Here is a 17,856-nt window from a genome sequence, read left to right as displayed (position 1 = left end):
TTGCTACAGTGGAACATTGGAATAGTTCCGTTTTCCCGTCTCTTCTGCTTACGGTGGGGGTGGGTTTCCTGAGAGGAATTTTCCTGTTGCCATTTGGGTCACATCCCGGTTTTAAATCTGATATGTAGCGCATATAGTAACACGTAGTAACACTGCTGGTCAGCACTACAGCAGCGAATGAGATGGTCCTTTCCAACTATGTGCAGGACATGTCATTAAGAGATGATTAATGGTCACCCTGGTAACACAGTACATTTCAAATTATTACTGCTTTTGTGAGAAGGGAAGGGATTTCCAGAGAGTGGTCTCATCCTGTCAGCACATAGTTTGTCGGTTCATTTCACCAGGTAACCTCGTCCAGCTGATCCTTGACACTGTTTGAAGTCACTCACATTCTTGTGTGACTAAACTACTTATTTTTTTTTTGTTTTGTTGCGTTTTTTTTTTTTTTTGGTGCTGTTTGCATGGCTTTTCCACAGAGACAGGAAGGAAGTGTACCTTGGTGATGAAAACGCGCTGACCCTGACTTTCAATGCCAAGAATGAAGGGGGCGGAGCCTACGAGGCTGAGCTGTATGTTGTCCTGCCCCCTGAAGCAGATTACAGTGGAATCGCCCGGAATAATGAGGTGAGGTTATAAATGGGCCCCTCAGGGTCTTCTCTGTGGAGGGGCCATGCACTCGTAACCCCTCCACACGCTGATTTATATGGGTTCAAATTGGTCAAGTACAGGAGTGTTTTTATTTCACTGTGAAATTGACACATTCCTGTTGTATGCAATTTGTTTAATTTGGAGGAATGTTTCTCCACTCTGGTTTCCATTTGCTCTTCTAGTTATAAATGTTTGTTTATGTATTTATTTATTTATTAAGCAGACCTGACAATAATAACTTAATTTGGTATTAAGTTTATTCAATTGTATTACAGTGAGCCAAAATTGTGTGATCAAGTAAGATCTGAGGTTAAAAGTGGCCTAAGAATGCCATTGTTCTTTTGAAATTCTTCCATTTCCCAGGATTCACTGAGGTATTGTGCTACAGTTACTGTTTTTTTTTTTAAACTGAGTTTATTGCTGGAAATGCCAAACATAACTGTATTGGCTCTGTAAAGTGGGGTGGCATTGTGCGTTTGTGCACAATTTGTTGAAAAATTAATGCGGTTAGGGCTGATTTCATATGAGGTGTTTAGTATGCTCATTTGCATTATCAATGGAGAAGCCAGCTTGCAACACAGTTCAGGCCAAATTATACAAAAAAAAAAAAGTAAAAATATCAACCCACATACAGATATGTTGCTGGTAAGGAAATATTCTGAGATTCTCAATTAAAATAATAAAATAACATTCTACAATTGGTTGGCAAAATGTATATACTAATGTAAAAAAAACTATTTATTCATCCCATTCACCTAAATTCTACTGTCAGTTTTCCTCCTCAGACTTTATTCCTGAAATCCATTTATCCATTTAATGGGTTCACTACATGTAAATGTATTTAACCTGGAACCTTCCTTTTGTAGAGCCTGGCCCAGCTAACCTGCAGCTATGAGACCGAGAACCACACCCGCTACCTCAGCTGTGACCTGGGGAACCCCATGAAGTCCGGGACTAATGTGAGTATCTTTTTACGTAGGATGCCTTGTTGCCATTTAACCATATTGTACAGGAAACAGGGTCTATTGTCCATATGTGCACCAACTTCCAGTGGAGCAGTTGTGCATTCTGCTCCTACTCTCCTGCTGTGTGTGTCTGTGTGTGTGCTTCCAGTAATGGTTCACAGTTGAGATGCAGGGGCTTGTGGGTTTTTTTTTTTTTAAATGCGTCTGGGAGGAGGTTGTAACCCAACTACCACCCGGTCAACATTTTAAAGCTGATTTAAACCGCCCCAGAAAGGCATTGAGAAATGGCCTCTGTACACATCCCTCCCTCTGGTTTCCTTTGATAAAGAAACAATAGTGGTGGAGGGTGCCAGCCAGCAGAGCGCCAACAATGAACGGGCACGGGTCCCTGGTAATATTAGTCACGGGGAGAAAAGAATTCAAAATGTTCATTACAGACATTTTACAGCCCACACAAACAATTAAATGGAAAAGAGCAGCACTGCTGGAGCTACTGATTGTGGTTTGAGATTTTTGTGTGTCTGTGTGGTTTCGGGGGTTTGGTTATGTCATTAACTAGACAGAGTGGGCAGAAAGCTTTGCCCTCATTTGCCCAGGTGTGGTACAGCTGGCGGAAGTGGAGGAGACTGGAGGATTTTTTTTTTTATTTCATGTACTTATTCATTTCTTTAGTGTTTTGGCATAAGCAAGCAGGTGTTTTCTCCAGGTGTGCTTTGACACAATTTTTTGTTTACTGTATGATCTCACTGGTAGTGTGTCTGAAACTGATTGTATTGATTCCTTATGATCTGCAGCTCTGGGCCGGCCTCCGCTTCACCGTGCCCAGGCTTAAAGACACCCGCAAGACGGTACAGTTCGACCTACAGATACGCAGGTAAGCTTAAAAGTACTCATTTATTCAGATCCAGCACATGATCAGTCCCCTGACTTGAACACAGCAGTGTGATGCTCATTCTTCCTTCTTTTGTCCATCTTCAGTAAAAACGAGAACAACTCCCACAGTGAGATGATTGCGTACAAAGTGGAGGTGAAGGTCCAGGCTGATGTTATTCTCCAGGGGTGAGTTTGCTAGGAGGAACCTTCCTCTGAAAGCAAATAACCTCCTCTTTCATTTCCTCCATGTTTGTGACTCATGTCCTCTTCTCCCTCTCCCTTTTTTTTTTTTTTTTTTTTTTTTTTTTTTTTTTTAATGGTTAGTGTCTCGCGGCCCGACAAGGTCTTCTTCCCTCCCCAGGACTGGAGGGTGACCAAAAGGCTGGAGGTGGAGCAGGATGTCGGCCCAAGCATCCAACACGTCTATGAGGTAAGGAGGCTGTCGCTAGAGGAACAGATCATTATTTTTCTTTCTGGGAACCGATGCTGTGGCCCAGGACATCTGGGAGGGAAGAAATGAGCCCACCACCTCAACATGACCTCATCAGGCCTGGGAGATGGAAAATAGTAACATGAATTGAGTCATTTTTGTCTTATAGGGATCCTCCACAAATTAGAAGCTGTTTGACCTACCTTCAGTGAATTAAAGACTTACAACAATTGGCAGACCCTCTTATCTAGAGAGACTTACATAAGTGCTTTAAAATATCTATCAATGAAATCCCTCGTTTGATTCTCAAGTGCCCAATCTGTAGATACCAATTTGTAGATTCACATAACTCAGAACACAACCATTTTTAAAAATAAATATTTAAAGTGCTTTCCTAGTACGAGAGATGGTGGTACCAGTCGAGCACTGCTGGTGGATCGGAGACATCGGGGACCCTTTTTATTTTTTAATGAATAAATCTCATTTTCTGTCTGTCAGCTGGTGAACAATGGGCCTAGTCGGATTAGCCACACCCTCTTAGAGCTGCGCTGCCCAAAGAACCTGCTTGGTCACCGCTTCATGTACCCCCTGGAGGTCACCAGTGAAGGGCCGGTGAACTGCACCACCAACCACACCGTTAATCCCTTCCGTCTCAAGGTGAGAGAGCTCAAGGAAGAAAGGTTAAGTACCAAACCCCATTGCCTGTTACCCCAATAGAGGTCATCTTTACCTGTGTTCAGACAGCCAGGAACTGCATGGTTTCTGACTGAGCTGTGCCCTTTCTGAACTGAATGAACATTTTTACTTTTTTGCTTCCACCCCTCCAGCCTGTGTTTTGGTGGTTCTGGCGATAACAACTGCTTAGTGTGCAAATCAATGACATGTACAGTAACACAGATGCTTAAGCACCACCAAAACTAATCAGGAACAGTTGTATCTGTAGGCCTACTGATGTGGCATAAGCACATACATGAGAGCTTCCACTCACGCTCACACACTCACATACACACACACAAGGGCATTTGAGGAAAAGCTTGGGATGTCCATGTTCATTCACTTCAGAGAAAACCTTCTGAAGATATCCCACAGGTTCTAATCAGCCCTTTCCCTCTCCACATACCCCACCCTGGCCCAGACACACACATGCCTTACATATACAAATGCTGCCACTCCCATGACACTAGGTTTTTGATCTTCCTTCTGGGCTCTGTGAAGCAGAAGCCATGTTTCATGTGCCATTTCTGTATTGCTTTGGTTTTTCATCATGCCATGTGCGGAATTCTGCTGCTCGATTACTCCCAATGGTGCAAAAAGGGGCGTGAATGACAACATTCAAGACCCAGCAATATATTACTTTCCAGATAATATGATAATGTTTACATGGGTTATAGACTTTCCCTATTGGCCCAAGTTGTCTGAAAAAATGTGGTTGTGCACAGTTGTGCTTTGCCTTTGTGTGTGTGTGTGTGTGTGTGTGTGGTGTGTGTGTGTGTGTGTGTGTGTGTGTGTGTGTGTGTGTGTGTGTGTGTGTGTGTGTGTGTGTGTGTGTGTGTCTGGAGTAGAATGCACTAAATAGTGAGTTTTGTGTGTTTGATTTTGGCATTTCACTGGGGTGTTTCTCAGCATGGGTCATTAGGAAAGGATGACTAATCACTGCATTTTATAACTGGGCGAGGTTTTCCTTACCAGCAAACATCCCCCACTGAGTCAGTGGGTGTCATTTTCCAACTACTGTCGCCAGTGTCTGCATAACAAAGAGGGCAGCAATTTTTTTTTGCTGACCTCTGTCTCTTCCTTTCGGCCTCCCACCCAGAAGACAGTTTATGGTATTTGGCAGGGTGATGTAGATTCTAATGAACAATAACCCGATAGATCCCGTTCATCTCTCTGACCCCTGCAGCTCCAGCAGACGTCCACAGAGCAGCCCCCCCTGCTGAGCAGCCACGAGCACCACATTGAGAAAAGAGAGGTCCACAAAGGCCAGATGACGGAGCTTAGCAACCTGGTGAGTTCAAACGCATAAAAATGGGGACCAAATTAACTCCTAAGAATTGCTTTACCTCACATTGCATTTGGCTGACTGTGTTATCCAGAGCTACTGACAATCACAATCTACAGGGGCAGCTCAGGGTGAAGTGTCCTGCTGTGTTCTGCAATTGCTGGTGCCTGTTCCTAGTTTCCCACTGAAAATTAATTTGGCCCCAACCTGGCACCAAAACTGCTTGTGTCAAAGCTTTAACCCATGATGTCACCCAGCTGTCAGGTCAGTGGACATACTGGCAAAATGGCACTGGTTCAAACTTTTTAACCCTGAGTGTGTTCAGGGGGGGGACTGTCCCTGTCACTACTGATTGTAAGTCGCTCTGGATAAGGCCGTCTGATTAATGCTGTAAAAAACGTAAATACAGGCTGGTTGTCACTGCCTCCCAGCTTCGCTACTGGCGAGCACCAGTCCAGTGGAACAGGGGTAAATAAAAGACTTTGTGTTCATCTCATTCGTATAGAGGGTTACTATCACCAAGGTATCATTTATGGTAAGCGGTTGTTAAACAGGGTATTTATTTTACCGTAGATGGATTAAAGTTTTCTGTTACTGTGATTGCAGTAAAGTCCTTCAGACCAAACGCATGCGATGGGATTCAGATTGCAGCAACACATTGTTTTCTATGGGATGTGCACCTCAAGAGTGGCCAGTGACGCTCTTGCCAGTTGTGACACTTTAATGTGCACCAATAGAAACAGAGCATCAAAGCAGGGGCACAAAACATGATTGAGCAGAGGTTGTTATGTACGTGATTTATAAGTTGATTTTAGCGATTTAATAGAACTGTATCCGTGACAGGAAGGCGGTATTTTGGAGAAAAATGTTGGATCCTGTAGTTCTGCCAAGTGTGTTTTCGTGAACATTGCTTTTTGTTGCCAGTGTGATTTACCTATAGACCTACTCTGCCGTTTGTTAACTGGAATAGTGAGCTATAGGTATGAAACAGGATTGTGAGGGTGGTGCACATTAATGGCGTTAACCACGCCTACTTTTTGAGCCCGCAACAAGGAACATTAAACATGCCAAATAAAGTTAAAATCCAAACAGTATAATGTGATTGCTGATGGAGCATGTATTACACCAGAATCTATACCTATGTAGGCCAATCCAGTGAAATGTTAACATGTGTGATCACTCTGTGAGACGAGTGGATAACATCATTAAGACTACAAAGACTCTGGGGTCACAGCACTGGCTATTTTCCAGTGACCAGTCCCCGCCCTCGGTAGATAGTCACCTATTGATCAGTCCAGCTGCAGTTAGCGGTGCCTGGAACACGCCAGGGTACCTTCTGCTGTGAAAGGGATCTTTGTCGTGGAGGCCCTCCACCGCCATCATTTATCACTCCCCTCAACACCTTTTGGCTTTTGTTCCTTGTTCTGCTTCTCTTTGCACTTCTTGTTTTCCTTCGGTGCTACAGGAGGGTGGGGGAATTGGCCAGGTTAGTGCTGAAAGGGTCTTTCAGGTGAGGAGTGGAGGAACATTTCGCTGCTGACAAAAGCCGCTGCTGTGGCTCCTGTGGCTCAGGCTATAAATCTAACCACCCTGTCAAGTACTCTGTCCGGACTTTTTAAAATGCCAATATTGATAAAGCATAACCAGATGAGACTTAAGCACCCATAACACCCAAAAAGAGCATGACTGAAGTGGGCTGGGATAAATCTGGGGTCAGATGTCATTGTTTGATCCGATAAGCTCCACCCTGTTTGGTCCACAGTGGGGAGAAGATGTTTGGACAAAATCATTGGCAGTGAACCATACTTGTACAGCTTCCCAGGCCCCGTGAAGTGTGCACCATGATGTGAACCCCAGACTTTACAAATGACCCTGTGCCCCTCCCCCGACCTGCACTCAAACTTGACCGACCCGTGACACCTGGGTTTAGCGCGGGTGAAGGCAGGCTTACCCCTACCTTTGGTGGGTGGGGGAAGGTCTAAAACAGATTCGCCCGAGGCTGTCGCTGAAGTCCCACGGAGGGGAAAGCCGCCATCATCTTCCTGCGCTCCCCGTCCTGGGGGAGGTGTGTTGGGAAAGCAAGGTTCCCTCTCACAGTCTCGATTGCAGAAACGCCGCTAATTCTTTCCCATAGTTAGCCCCGCCGCTTTTTCCTTCGGGTGGTCCGCCTACGGCTGAGGCTGAGAATCGGAAGGGGCTTACTGCGGCGTAATTTGTGGGGGCCTATAATGAAACAATCCTGGCAATGTTACGGGGATCTAACTAACAGCACGGGTTCGAAGGCCTTGTAAAAAGCAATGGAACGAGGGAACTGGTTACAGTGGCTGGCCAATCATTTAGAAAATGATGACTGCATGTAGCATTATTTTATTTATTTATTTTTTACAATCTCATGACCGCTTCAGTCTTGCACACTAATTTGAAGCAGCCTTCGATGGGGGATCGCAACACTGGCTTCATTGTCATTGCTGCAGGCTGCTAGCGCTAACAGCACTGCTGCTTCTCATTCTGCATTTTATCCATATTGCTCTTTGTTTCCTGCAGTAAACTTTCCCGTCCCTTAATAAATGGAGTTCTTCTAACACGGCCTTTCACATTTTTGTAATGCATCTCAAGCTTGTTTTTAAAGAATCTGCACTTTTAGAGGTTATCTGAGGACAGGACACTGAGCTGAAACATTAATTGGGCGAAATGTTTTTGGGAGGTGTGAAATAAATAAGAGTCTCATTCCTCCTTTATCTCTTCCTGCTCTCTCTCCCCCCAACTCCTCTACTCTTCTTGACTCCACTAAGTTTTTTTTTTTTTTTTTGGTCTTGCTCCCACCAGTCCTGTGCCAATGTGGACTGCTGGACATTGACATGCCATGTGGGTCTCCTTGAGAAGGGGACAAGTGCCATCTTGAAGGTGCGGTCTCGGATCTGGGCTGAGACTTTCATGCAGGTAAGAGGACTTGACCAGCTAAGATTTTTTTTTTTTCTCAGCCAAAATGAATGGAAGAGCCATTCGTCTGACCTAAAACCCCAAATAAGGGGGTTCAAAATACCACTGACCTCCTCATGTCTCACCAACAAGCTCCCATTGATTAAAAAAAAAAAATCTGTGTTAATATTAAGTTTGTGTGGGCTACAACTCAGCCATTTAGGCATTCAGCACATTTTTTTTTGCCTCTTCACATTAGCTCTTCAGTGTGTCTGACATGCACTTTTTTTCCAGTCAACTCAAAGCTTGGGCGTTGAAATTTCATTAGTCGGCAGATCTGGCTTTTCATGAGTTTGGAATGTCTTTGGGATTGTAGAGGGAGCCAATATGGTACAAGGAAATAAGACCCATACAACAGTCGCCCTCTGCAGGTCCAAACATAGAACTGACCCTTCTATCCAAACATCTAAAATCATTGTTTATTTTTTTCCCCCACATAGTACACCTACAGGAATTATGTACTTGAATGCCAAGCTAGCTACAAGGTGGAGAAGATGCCGTATGCTATTTTACCCTTGGAGACTCCAAGTGGTGCCAGGAAGGTTGGTTCTTAAAGCAACGTTTTATCACATTGGACCTATGTACAGGATGGGCCATTTATATGGATACACCTTAATAAAATGGGAACGGTTGGTGACATTTACAGCATTTATCAGACGCCCTTATCCAGAGCAATCAGTAGTTACAGGGACAGTCCCCCTGGAGCAATTTAGGATTAAGTGTCTTGCTCAGGGACACAATGGTAGTAAGTGGAATTTGAACCTGGGTCGTCTGGTTCGTAGACGAGTGTGTTATCCACTAGGCTACTACCACCCATTGAACACATTTTATAAGTGGTCAGAAACGTGTAAATAACTAATGAAAAAATAATGTTATGTTAAAACCAACCATTGTTTTTCTTGTGAAATTACTAATAAATTCGATTCCTAATGAAACCACCCCCCCCCCCCCCCCCCCCCCCTAATGTAACACAAACAGGACGTTAATATCAACCATTCCCATTTATTAAGGTGCATACATATAAATGGCCCACCCTCTGGAGATTAAAACAATTAATGACGAAAACTCTCAATGTTTCTGATCCACACTTTATTGGTCGTTCCTCAGGTGGTGACCCCAGTGGTGTGGAACAAGTCTGAAAGCCAATATGCTGTACCTCTCTGGATCATCATCTTGGCCATTCTGGCTGGTCTCCTGCTGCTGGCGCTGCTCATCTATGTCCTCTACAAGGTGGGTTGTCAATGTTTTGGTTTTCCTTTTTGTAACAGTTGACGAGTTAAATCTGTTTCTTATACATTTATGGCATTGATCAGACGCCCTTATCTGATAAATCAGGTTTAAGTGTCTTGCTCATGGACACAATGGTAATAAATGGGGTTTAAAATTGTGACGTTGTGGTTTCCAATAGGCCCAATAGAAACTAGAAACACTCTGCTCTTGTTCTTCACAGCTGGGTTTCTTCAAACGCACCGAATACGGTACAGCCTTGGAGAAGGCCCAGCTCAAGCCCCAAGCTGCTTCCGAAGCCTAAACCCAAGAGAAGCAATCAAGAGATGTCAAATGTCAGAAAAAGAACAGACTTTTTTGAAGATTTTAGAAGAACCACTGGAGCGCCACTGCACTAGAAGAAGCAACAATCACCCAAAAAATACCAGAAAAAAACATGAATGTCGTCTTTTTTTTTTTTTTTTTTTGGTGTGTGTGTGTTCTCATATTAGGTTTTATTGGGGTTTGATTCACTTGGGGTACCAGTCAGTGGCAGTCTTGACACACTGGAGACTGGTTTTACATCCATGTCTGACTGAGATGTGTAGCAATGGGTTTCGTTGTTTTAACCTGCACAACATTTTTTACTTTTTACAGAGAAAGATTGTTACATTTTTCAAGTTGGTGCTAAAACATTTGATGAGTCCATTTAAGGGGACAATGAATCTCAGTTAATCTGCAAGATTTCCAACTGCAATTCTAGTCTTTTTCTACCAAACCACACCAAAGATCTGTGCTGTTGTCGGGTGTTTTCCTGCCCGCTTTGCTTTTGATTTTCACTTTTTTGAATGTTTGCTTTTTTATACCATGTGGTTTGCTTTATCCTCTTTGAAAAAGGAGAGCGCTTAGAGGTTTTCAGTGCAGTGGACCCCATGGTCACCCCTCTGTGCTCTCAGAGTTCCGATAGCCTCAGTCTCAGGTGATTCATGTGGAAATGCAGAATGTGGGTGGAACTTGACAGAACAGTCCCATCCAGTTAGATGTTATTCCTCTCCTACTGATGTTTTTTTTTTTTTTTTTTTTTTTTTTTTGGGTCTGTCCTATTACCTGTTCACGTTCACTGTGGAAGTTTGAGTTATTATTATTGTTTTTTTGATTCTGCATTACCTTGATAAGTCATCTGGGACGTGACTGGATTGACGTTGACCCTGTGAAACCTCACTGATGCCTTGAAGCAGCGCAGAGCTGTGCTAAGGGAGAAACCCACGACCGCCCTCTCAGGGTGCACTGAAGAGTAGACTAGGCAGACTGGTCCTGCATGTCGTATGACCAAAAAAACAAATCTGTCCAAAAAGGTGAAGTATACAAGTAGTTTTTGTAAGTTGGGAGTGGTCTCTCAGGGCTGATCAGTGCCATGTTGCTGAAAACGTGGCGGACGTGCGCCTGTGCTGCACCCTTGTAGGTCGCTAGAGTAAAAAAAAAAACCAAAGGCTTTTTTACGATTCAAGGTTTGTCCCCAATCCAGGTTCTAAACAATGCAATCTGTCTGCTGTTTTTTTTTTTTTTTTTTTTTCCTATTGTAAATATTGTGTCTGAGTGTGTATGCACTGTATATGAGTGATCAACACTGAGTGTGTGAGTGAACGTGTTTTTCCTTAGTGGCCAGCGTTTTTACCCCCTTTTACCTGTTAATATCATATGATAATTTGTATTTGGGGAGGAGAAACTTCAGACTGAAGAAAATGATTTTACATCAATCTCTCGGGGGGGAGGGGCAACAAGGGAATTGGGAAAACAGAAACCATTTGTAAGTGCAATATAGCTGAAGTTTCCTCATTTCCTTGCTTTTGCTAAGCTTTTCATCAGTGTGTAAATTAATTAGAATCACAGTGCCTTGTGGGCAGGGAGACATTGCTGCGTGTTTATTGGTGATTTTTGTGGCCAAAGCATCCATTCCCAAATATTCCTAATATTCCCATATTGACCCTAATCCTGTCGGTAAAGACAAGTTCTCCTGTCCACCTGGCATCATGTTCCTTTAAGTGAGTCAATAGACAATACCCACGCAGAGGGTGGAATGCAGGCCATACATTTTTTTTTTTTTATAAAAATCAAAATTTATTTCTCCATGAGCTCTCTGATAACATGTAGGCTACTGACTTGTGTAAAAAAATCTCAATACTTGTGAAAACATTTTAAATTATATTGGAAATTTGATTCGATAAAGATTATTAATGTCCAGGAAAAAACTCTGTTAAGATTGCTGCCGCTCCTTCAGTTTAGTATTTTTGTCATTTCCTTTTGTTGGAGTATATGCATTTTAAAAACACAAAGCCACCATTTAATTTTTTTTTTATTATTTTGAATCAGTAGTGTACAGTATTAGACCATTATTTATATTTCCCTTTTTTCTCAGTTAAGGAAAAAGCACTGGCTTTGTCATGGTCTCATTCTCCCTCTCTCATGCATTCTAAGGTGTATATATATATTTTTAGCAAAAAAATATTTTTAAATTTAGCTTTTTGTTTTATTATGTATTTCTGGTCCCCATATTGGGGAGATTCAGAGGGATGCCATTTTTTAATTAATTATTTTTATTGTATTCTACTGTTTGAAAATAAATGTTCAGTTTTTACCAAATCAGTGGAAATGTGTGTCATTACAGCCAACAGTAGTTTGTAGTATTAGGGCATTCGATGCACAATGCCTGACCAAAGTGAAAGTATTGTCTTAAGAACAATGCCCTGTGATTAAATTGACTTAAAGGTGTTTGTTTATTATAGATCAGTTATGCCAATTTACACTCAACCAGCAATCTCATTATTACATGTATCCAGCATTGAAAACCAGGACTGGTTGTAATGCTTTAGTGGTTTTTGAACATTTTACCACTGAAAATATTATATTTGTAACTGGTATTACAAATAGCACAAGCTTATATAAATAGTTTATTCTAGGTTTATTCCTAAAATGAATATAATGTGTTATCGATTGTCGCCCACGTTCTTTCTTGCAGCCAAAACGTACAGCAAGCGAAAAACAGAATAATAACACCACTACATTTAAACACACAGCAACTGTGCATATTAATCTATGATGTCTCCTGACAAGCCACAGCTTGAGAACTGTTCATCACTGGACAAGCTAATTGTACACAGCTAAACTAAACTGTAGCCTCCTGTAGCCAACAGAGCTCAGTGCACCGAGTGGCCAGCAGGTGGCGACAGATCTGTTGTCCACGATGCTCCGGCCCACATGCAGGGAATGAGAAGCTCGTTTAATGGCACAGCAGAGCAACGACTTCTATTTTAATGAGCCCCTCCCAGGGTTGCTGGCAGCCATTCATCAGGCATTGGTTTTAAATAATTTATTTAGAAAAAATAAATGTACATTTATTATGAAATATCTCATACATTTGCATTGAGACATAGCTACAAAACGTGATTGTGTGAGTAAAACGTTACTGCTTTCTAACATAGATAAAAAAAAGAACTGTATAGCAAAACATACATAAATAACAGCTAATGCCAGAAGTATGTTGATTTTTGATGGCACAGTAGGATGAAGTAAGGCTGGCATCCCCTCCCAGACACCAGAGGGCTCCTTCTGCCATCAGAAGTATTCACATGGCTGCAGGTTTGGAACTCAGTTCACGTGTGTTTTTGCACCGCAAATCCAGTGCAGATTGTGTCAAAAGAAGGAACTTGCCTGGAATGGTTAGTGTAATGTGTTCCCTTCGTGTGTTTGTATGTGTTTGCAGGCAGCTCAGCGCTCAATGTCTCGTGACAGCTGTGTCAGTTTCCTCTGGTTGTCGATGACTTTCAGGTTCTGTATGTAGTGGCGGATGTTGCTGGTGCTCCGCTGGGTCAGCGACTGCTCCGAATCTGGATGAAAAGAGCCAAGGATGGGAAGTCTAGTTTATTTCGATCAGCCGTTATTTGGTGACTTTCCATTGGCTCTGGAAAAAACGTTTTCAGTAATGTGTGTTGTGCTTACATGTGGAGAGTCGTATTGCCGGAGCCTCCAGGAACATCCGCTCTGTTAGGCCCTTCTGGGGTGAGGAGGGCACTGTATGGGGAAAAGCACCGGAAAAAAACTCCTAACTAGGTAAAAATGCCCTAAATATTAATAACACACATATCAAAACATGGTGTCAAAAGATTGAATAGTCAGGGGGAAAGTAGTGTAAAATAATTACTGAATATAATCTGAAAAATTGGTCTTGTCTTACAAATGTGGTCTAAAACGGCAACGCCGCTAAATAAATAATTAAATAAATACAATACTACGTAATATTATCAGTTTATATTCCAGGTCGTCTTATATTTGGCCGTGAATACAGCAGTTAGAGCAATTTGACGATACATTAAGAATAGACTAGTCAGCCATATGTCAATAGAGGAACATGGTGTTGTTTACCGTAGGCTTGACTCCTACATTCCTTCACCACTTTCACTGTTTTGGCAATCATCCTCTGCACAGTAACCAAATGGCAAACAGAAGCGGCTCAGTTGGGAGTACTGAACACAAAATCGATTTGTACACAGTATATGTTACCGGCTGCTATTTGTACCATTTTCTCAAAGTTGACTAAGCTGTCTGTGTAGGTTTTGTTGCCCTCGTGGGTGAAGGTCACGTCTGCAATGAAGAAAATGAAAACCAGAGACAGCGTTTTACAGCGGTCCACACATTGTTAAGTGAAGGCGTTAAAATGTCTGTTTTTTTTCTATACCTTTCAGCAGGAGGGGCATGAAGGGGATGTAGGGGGTGTTGAGTTTGGCTACTGTGAGACGGTACGCTCTGTGATTGCGGGAAGGATCCTAATTTTACACACACATGCACAGAAATAACTCGGTCATGAGGTCATATTCAGCACTGACCAGTTTTCTGACACTTCTGAGTGACTGAACTCACCATTAGCCTCTCATATACGCAGTAGATCCTTTTGATCTTGTTTGGCACTTTCTGTTACACAGAATTAAGATCCCGTTTCCATCTGGTATTAAGGCAATTTGTGTATTAATTATCCTCTTGGCCTTCGGTATTTACCTCCCAGGTCCTCTGGAGCCTTTGCACGGCGCTGTTGCTCAGTCCGAACATCACAGCGAAAAAGGAGTTGAGGTTTTTCTGCTCCTTCAAGCTGTGGAGCAGAAAGGTCCAAACATGAGTCCAACAAAATAAGCTTTCGAAGCCAGTAGAGTGTTGCCATTCCAGATATATTCTACAGAATGTACTAACGTCACTTTCAGAGATCTGAACAGGTTCTCAAACAGTTCAGGACATAAAGTTCAGCAGGCCGTAAACAGGGTCAGGGATGTTTGCGGAGGGATTTAGGGTCGAATCAACAGAGTTTGTCTGTGTGGCCACAGCTTCACTTTGATTTCATTTTACGTGCACGTGGCACTCTAGTTCCTATTATAGACATGGGACGCGTTCATTAATGTCACATCAAGTTAAAGCAATAAACAGATCCAAATAAGAATGGATTTTTTTTTGCTTGAACGTCACTAATCTTCTCGCACAGATGAGTTTTTATGTTTAAGTGTAAAATGTGAGGAGATGTTTAAAACCTGCTCAAGAAGCACACACATGCCCAAATGTTTTAGTATAATAATGTGGCACACATTACTGACACGCAAAACTGACAAAACTACCTGCTAATTATTGAACTTCCGCTATGGATTAGCTGAAATTAATTTGGCTTCCTCAATACCTATTTCCGACAAACGTGGCTTCTCCACATTCCAACTGCCAGAGTAAGACAGTGAAATGTGGGAGAATGCACGTTTTAGGATCTATTCAGACTTGTGACCACTGCAAATCAATGACTTATTCACACCTCCGCACACGCAATACAGAAGATGCCCGTAAAAAGGAACACAAGGCTTGTTTGTCTGTTGTGAAAAGTCAGCTGAGCATGTCCCTTATGACAATCTCATGGCATTATGTCTCTTCACGGGCAAAAGAAAGTCTTACTATTCGCGTAAAATATGTCAGCCATCCAGCATTGTTAGAGACGCGAATCAGGCCGTGCCTGGCAGTATAGATAACATTATTCTCACATGAGGGCTCGGTGACAGTGCTGTGTTGTACTCACACGGTAGCCATCTTGATGAACTTTTTGAGCAGGGCGGCTCGCTTGACCAGGTCAGCGCACAGGCACAGCTCGGTCACCACCCAGTACTGCACCTCGTTGAAGCGCCGCACGAAGCGCTCCAGGTTCGCCGTCGTGGTGCCGGGGAACTTGTGTCTGCCGAAGATGTAGCGGACCAGCTCCACCTACAAACGCGCGGACGAGCAGGGACACAAGAGGCGAGAGAGAGAGACGCGTGAGGAGCCCGTCCAGGTCACATGCGACTGATGTGATCTCTGCCAATTCCTGTGTGTCAGACAGCGAGAGATGAACTCAGGTTCACCCTGAACTAGCCTACAACCTTACGGCCTGCAGGAAGATGGCGTTCCTCTCGAATTACAGACTCCAACAACAGTACTAGTCTAGTGGGTCTTTTTGGATGCACAAAAAAAAAACAAAAAAAAAAACAGGATCTTGAATTGAAAACTCTACAACATTCCAAAGGTCATGACCTTTAGTGAGCAAGAACAATGGCTTTTCTGTAAGGTCCAGCAATACAATGAACAGGAAATGCCATAAGCAAGCATCCACGTAAACAGTTCAGCTCCTTCTTCATGCTGGTTTGTAGTGCCAGTAGCAGAATAAAAGTAACAGTAGCTTAGCGCTAGATCCCGGTCCCTCCCAGGGGTTCTCATAAATGTTAAACATGGAAGTTCATTTAGATCATTTCCCTGTCTGGAGAAAACATCCTATAGAAAAATGCATGAGTTCATACCATATCTGTACACATTCTCATGCCAGTTGCAGGGGTTGATGTTATAGAAGTCTGGAATTCTGCGCCACTGTCATACCTCGTGCATCGCAGTGAACAGCTCCCAGTCGTAGCTAGTGAGCTGGCTGGCGATGTCCTTGGAGCATATCTGCTCCAGGGTGTTGATGGTGTTCTGTTCTGGACCCAGCTGCTCTCTCAGGGGTGTCTGTAGTGGGTGCAAACAACACCTGAGTTCAGTCACCATGGCATCCGGGTCTTAAAGAAAAGGCCCAGTGTCCCCGGTGCATTTACATGCCTCCCAATAATAAATCAGCACTTAACCCAGTCGAGCAGGTAGCTTACGTTGACTAGATATAAAGTGAAAGTGATTGTGAACAACTGCACAGCACATGATGACACAATGAAAGGTGTCCTCTGCTTTTAACCATCACCCTTGGTGAGCAGTGGGCAGCCATGACAGGCGCCCGGGGAGCAGTGTGTGGGGACGGTGCTTTACTTCTTACCCGCTAGGCCATCACTGCCCCATATACTTCTAAAGAGTGAGGGAGCTTTTAACTTGTTACAATCCCCATCCTTCAATAATCTGATGTTTGTCCACAAGGACCTGCCAACAGTTTATGCATGTGAATTCAGAATTAATGCAGCCTTGACATGGAAAACGTAGCTCACCAGCTGGTCCATCTGACTGGCAGAACACAGGAAGAGCCTCTCATTGAGGCCAAGGGAGGTGGACACTGCTGTGGTGTCCAGTTTGAGTTGTGTCCTGTCTGAGGTAAGTAGAAATCACTTATTACCGCAGCTGACATACTGTAGCCGAATACATTTTCTAAAAATCCCTTATCCATGAAACTCGGTAATTAGCACTACTCCACAGAGACCCCCACCGTTTTTACATTTATAGGAAATAATAGTGGAGGGACAGCCAGCTAGTATTGACCTATGCCTCTTACCTCCAGAGGAGTTCATTTTTACGAGGATGTGGCCTCCCCCAGGGTTCACCATGGCAGAAATCACATCCTCCACGGAGAGATTCACTGGCAGCAACAGTGACACGAAGGTGTGGTCAGGACGGAAGATCTCATACAGCACTGCCGAGAGGGGTGGGACACTAATAAAAGGCCTGTCAATGCTCACACACTGGCTAAGCATTCAAAATTAATCTGTCACATCTAATACGCTAGCATTGACGTAATGTAAATAAACCAATCAAACCTGCTGTTACCTGGTTTATTTACATTACGTCAATGCTAAAATATTAGGTGGGACAGATTAATTAAGTCTATCCAGTCTTTACTTTTTTCAGTGTACAACAGTACTGAATTTTTACATTTCATCCTTATATAAGCCAACCTTATATAGATATTAATCAGGTACAAAATAAGAACTGGACTGAAAAACCCTAACATTGATGATTCACTTAAGAATTACTCTTCATTATTCTTCATACCTAGTGCCTAAAAGCTGCCATCTGTTCCTGCCTCTACTCCATCCACACAGTGCAACCCTAGCTGTTCACAGTCACAGACCTTTGTCCTGCACCCTGATTGGCTGGCACTTTCCAACCGACTCCTCATAACCCCAGAACCAATCGATCGGATCGTTTTGCTGGAAGAGTAAAACAAGCAGACAAGAAATGGCTCAGTACAGAGAAGAGTTCTTCGTAACCGATGCTTAGCCAAACATAAGGCTTTTATGGCTCTTACTTTTTCCTTTAGGAGACTAAAGAACCTGTTTGCTTTTCCAGGTAGCCTTTTGTTTATCAAGCAGTATCATAAAAGGATTATTTAAACATGGTTTCTTGCTATCTCGTGCTATCCATCGAAGGAACACATTGCATGCGTGACTTACCTTGGTCAGAGTCTGGAATCCGTTCTCCAGCCTGCGGAAGACGAAAAGAAAAACAATGAC

The 17,856-nt window shown here is 43.0% G+C and overlaps 2 protein-coding genes across 5 annotated transcripts in view; one reads left to right on the top strand and one right to left on the bottom strand.

Moving 5' to 3' along the window:
• itga5 (integrin, alpha 5 (fibronectin receptor, alpha polypeptide)) overlaps positions 1-10,170 on the top strand; it is a 33,959-nt gene extending 23,789 nt beyond the window's left edge. Inside the window, exons 20-30 of the mRNA XM_028994212.1 lie at positions 480-627; positions 1,518-1,610; positions 2,411-2,490; positions 2,595-2,675; positions 2,814-2,919; positions 3,418-3,576; positions 4,820-4,924; positions 7,745-7,858; positions 8,338-8,439; positions 9,005-9,127; positions 9,348-10,170. Coding sequence (XP_028850045.1) covers positions 480-627; positions 1,518-1,610; positions 2,411-2,490; positions 2,595-2,675; positions 2,814-2,919; positions 3,418-3,576; positions 4,820-4,924; positions 7,745-7,858; positions 8,338-8,439; positions 9,005-9,127; positions 9,348-9,428 — 1,192 coding nt within the window. The 3' untranslated portion in view covers positions 9,429-10,170. The remainder of the gene's footprint in view (positions 1-479; positions 628-1,517; positions 1,611-2,410; positions 2,491-2,594; positions 2,676-2,813; positions 2,920-3,417; positions 3,577-4,819; positions 4,925-7,744; positions 7,859-8,337; positions 8,440-9,004; positions 9,128-9,347) is intronic.
• Positions 10,171-12,455: 2,285 nt separating this feature from the next.
• Positions 12,456-17,856, bottom strand: part of rapgef3 (Rap guanine nucleotide exchange factor (GEF) 3) — a 28,475-nt gene continuing 23,074 nt past the window's right edge. For all 4 annotated transcript variants that reach the window (XM_028994118.1, XM_028994117.1, XM_028994115.1 and 1 more), the window contains 13 exons: positions 17,797-17,827; positions 17,475-17,553; positions 16,899-17,036; positions 16,618-16,715; positions 16,028-16,153; positions 15,201-15,382; positions 14,153-14,243; positions 14,018-14,068; positions 13,836-13,923; positions 13,677-13,741; positions 13,523-13,577; positions 13,100-13,171; positions 12,456-12,987 (listed from right to left, as the gene is read on the bottom strand). In XM_028994118.1, coding sequence (XP_028849951.1) covers positions 12,869-12,987; positions 13,100-13,171; positions 13,523-13,577; positions 13,677-13,741; positions 13,836-13,923; positions 14,018-14,068; positions 14,153-14,243; positions 15,201-15,382; positions 16,028-16,153; positions 16,618-16,715; positions 16,899-17,036; positions 17,475-17,553; positions 17,797-17,827 — 1,195 coding nt within the window. In that variant the 3' untranslated portion in view covers positions 12,456-12,868. The remainder of the gene's footprint in view (positions 12,988-13,099; positions 13,172-13,522; positions 13,578-13,676; positions 13,742-13,835; positions 13,924-14,017; positions 14,069-14,152; positions 14,244-15,200; positions 15,383-16,027; positions 16,154-16,617; positions 16,716-16,898; positions 17,037-17,474; positions 17,554-17,796; positions 17,828-17,856) is intronic.

This window comes from Denticeps clupeoides, chromosome 10 (genome assembly GCF_900700375.1).
Source record: "Denticeps clupeoides chromosome 10, fDenClu1.1, whole genome shotgun sequence".
Taxonomy (NCBI): Eukaryota; Metazoa; Chordata; class Actinopteri; order Clupeiformes; family Denticipitidae; genus Denticeps; species Denticeps clupeoides.
This window is presented reverse-complemented; position numbering and strand designations above follow the sequence as displayed.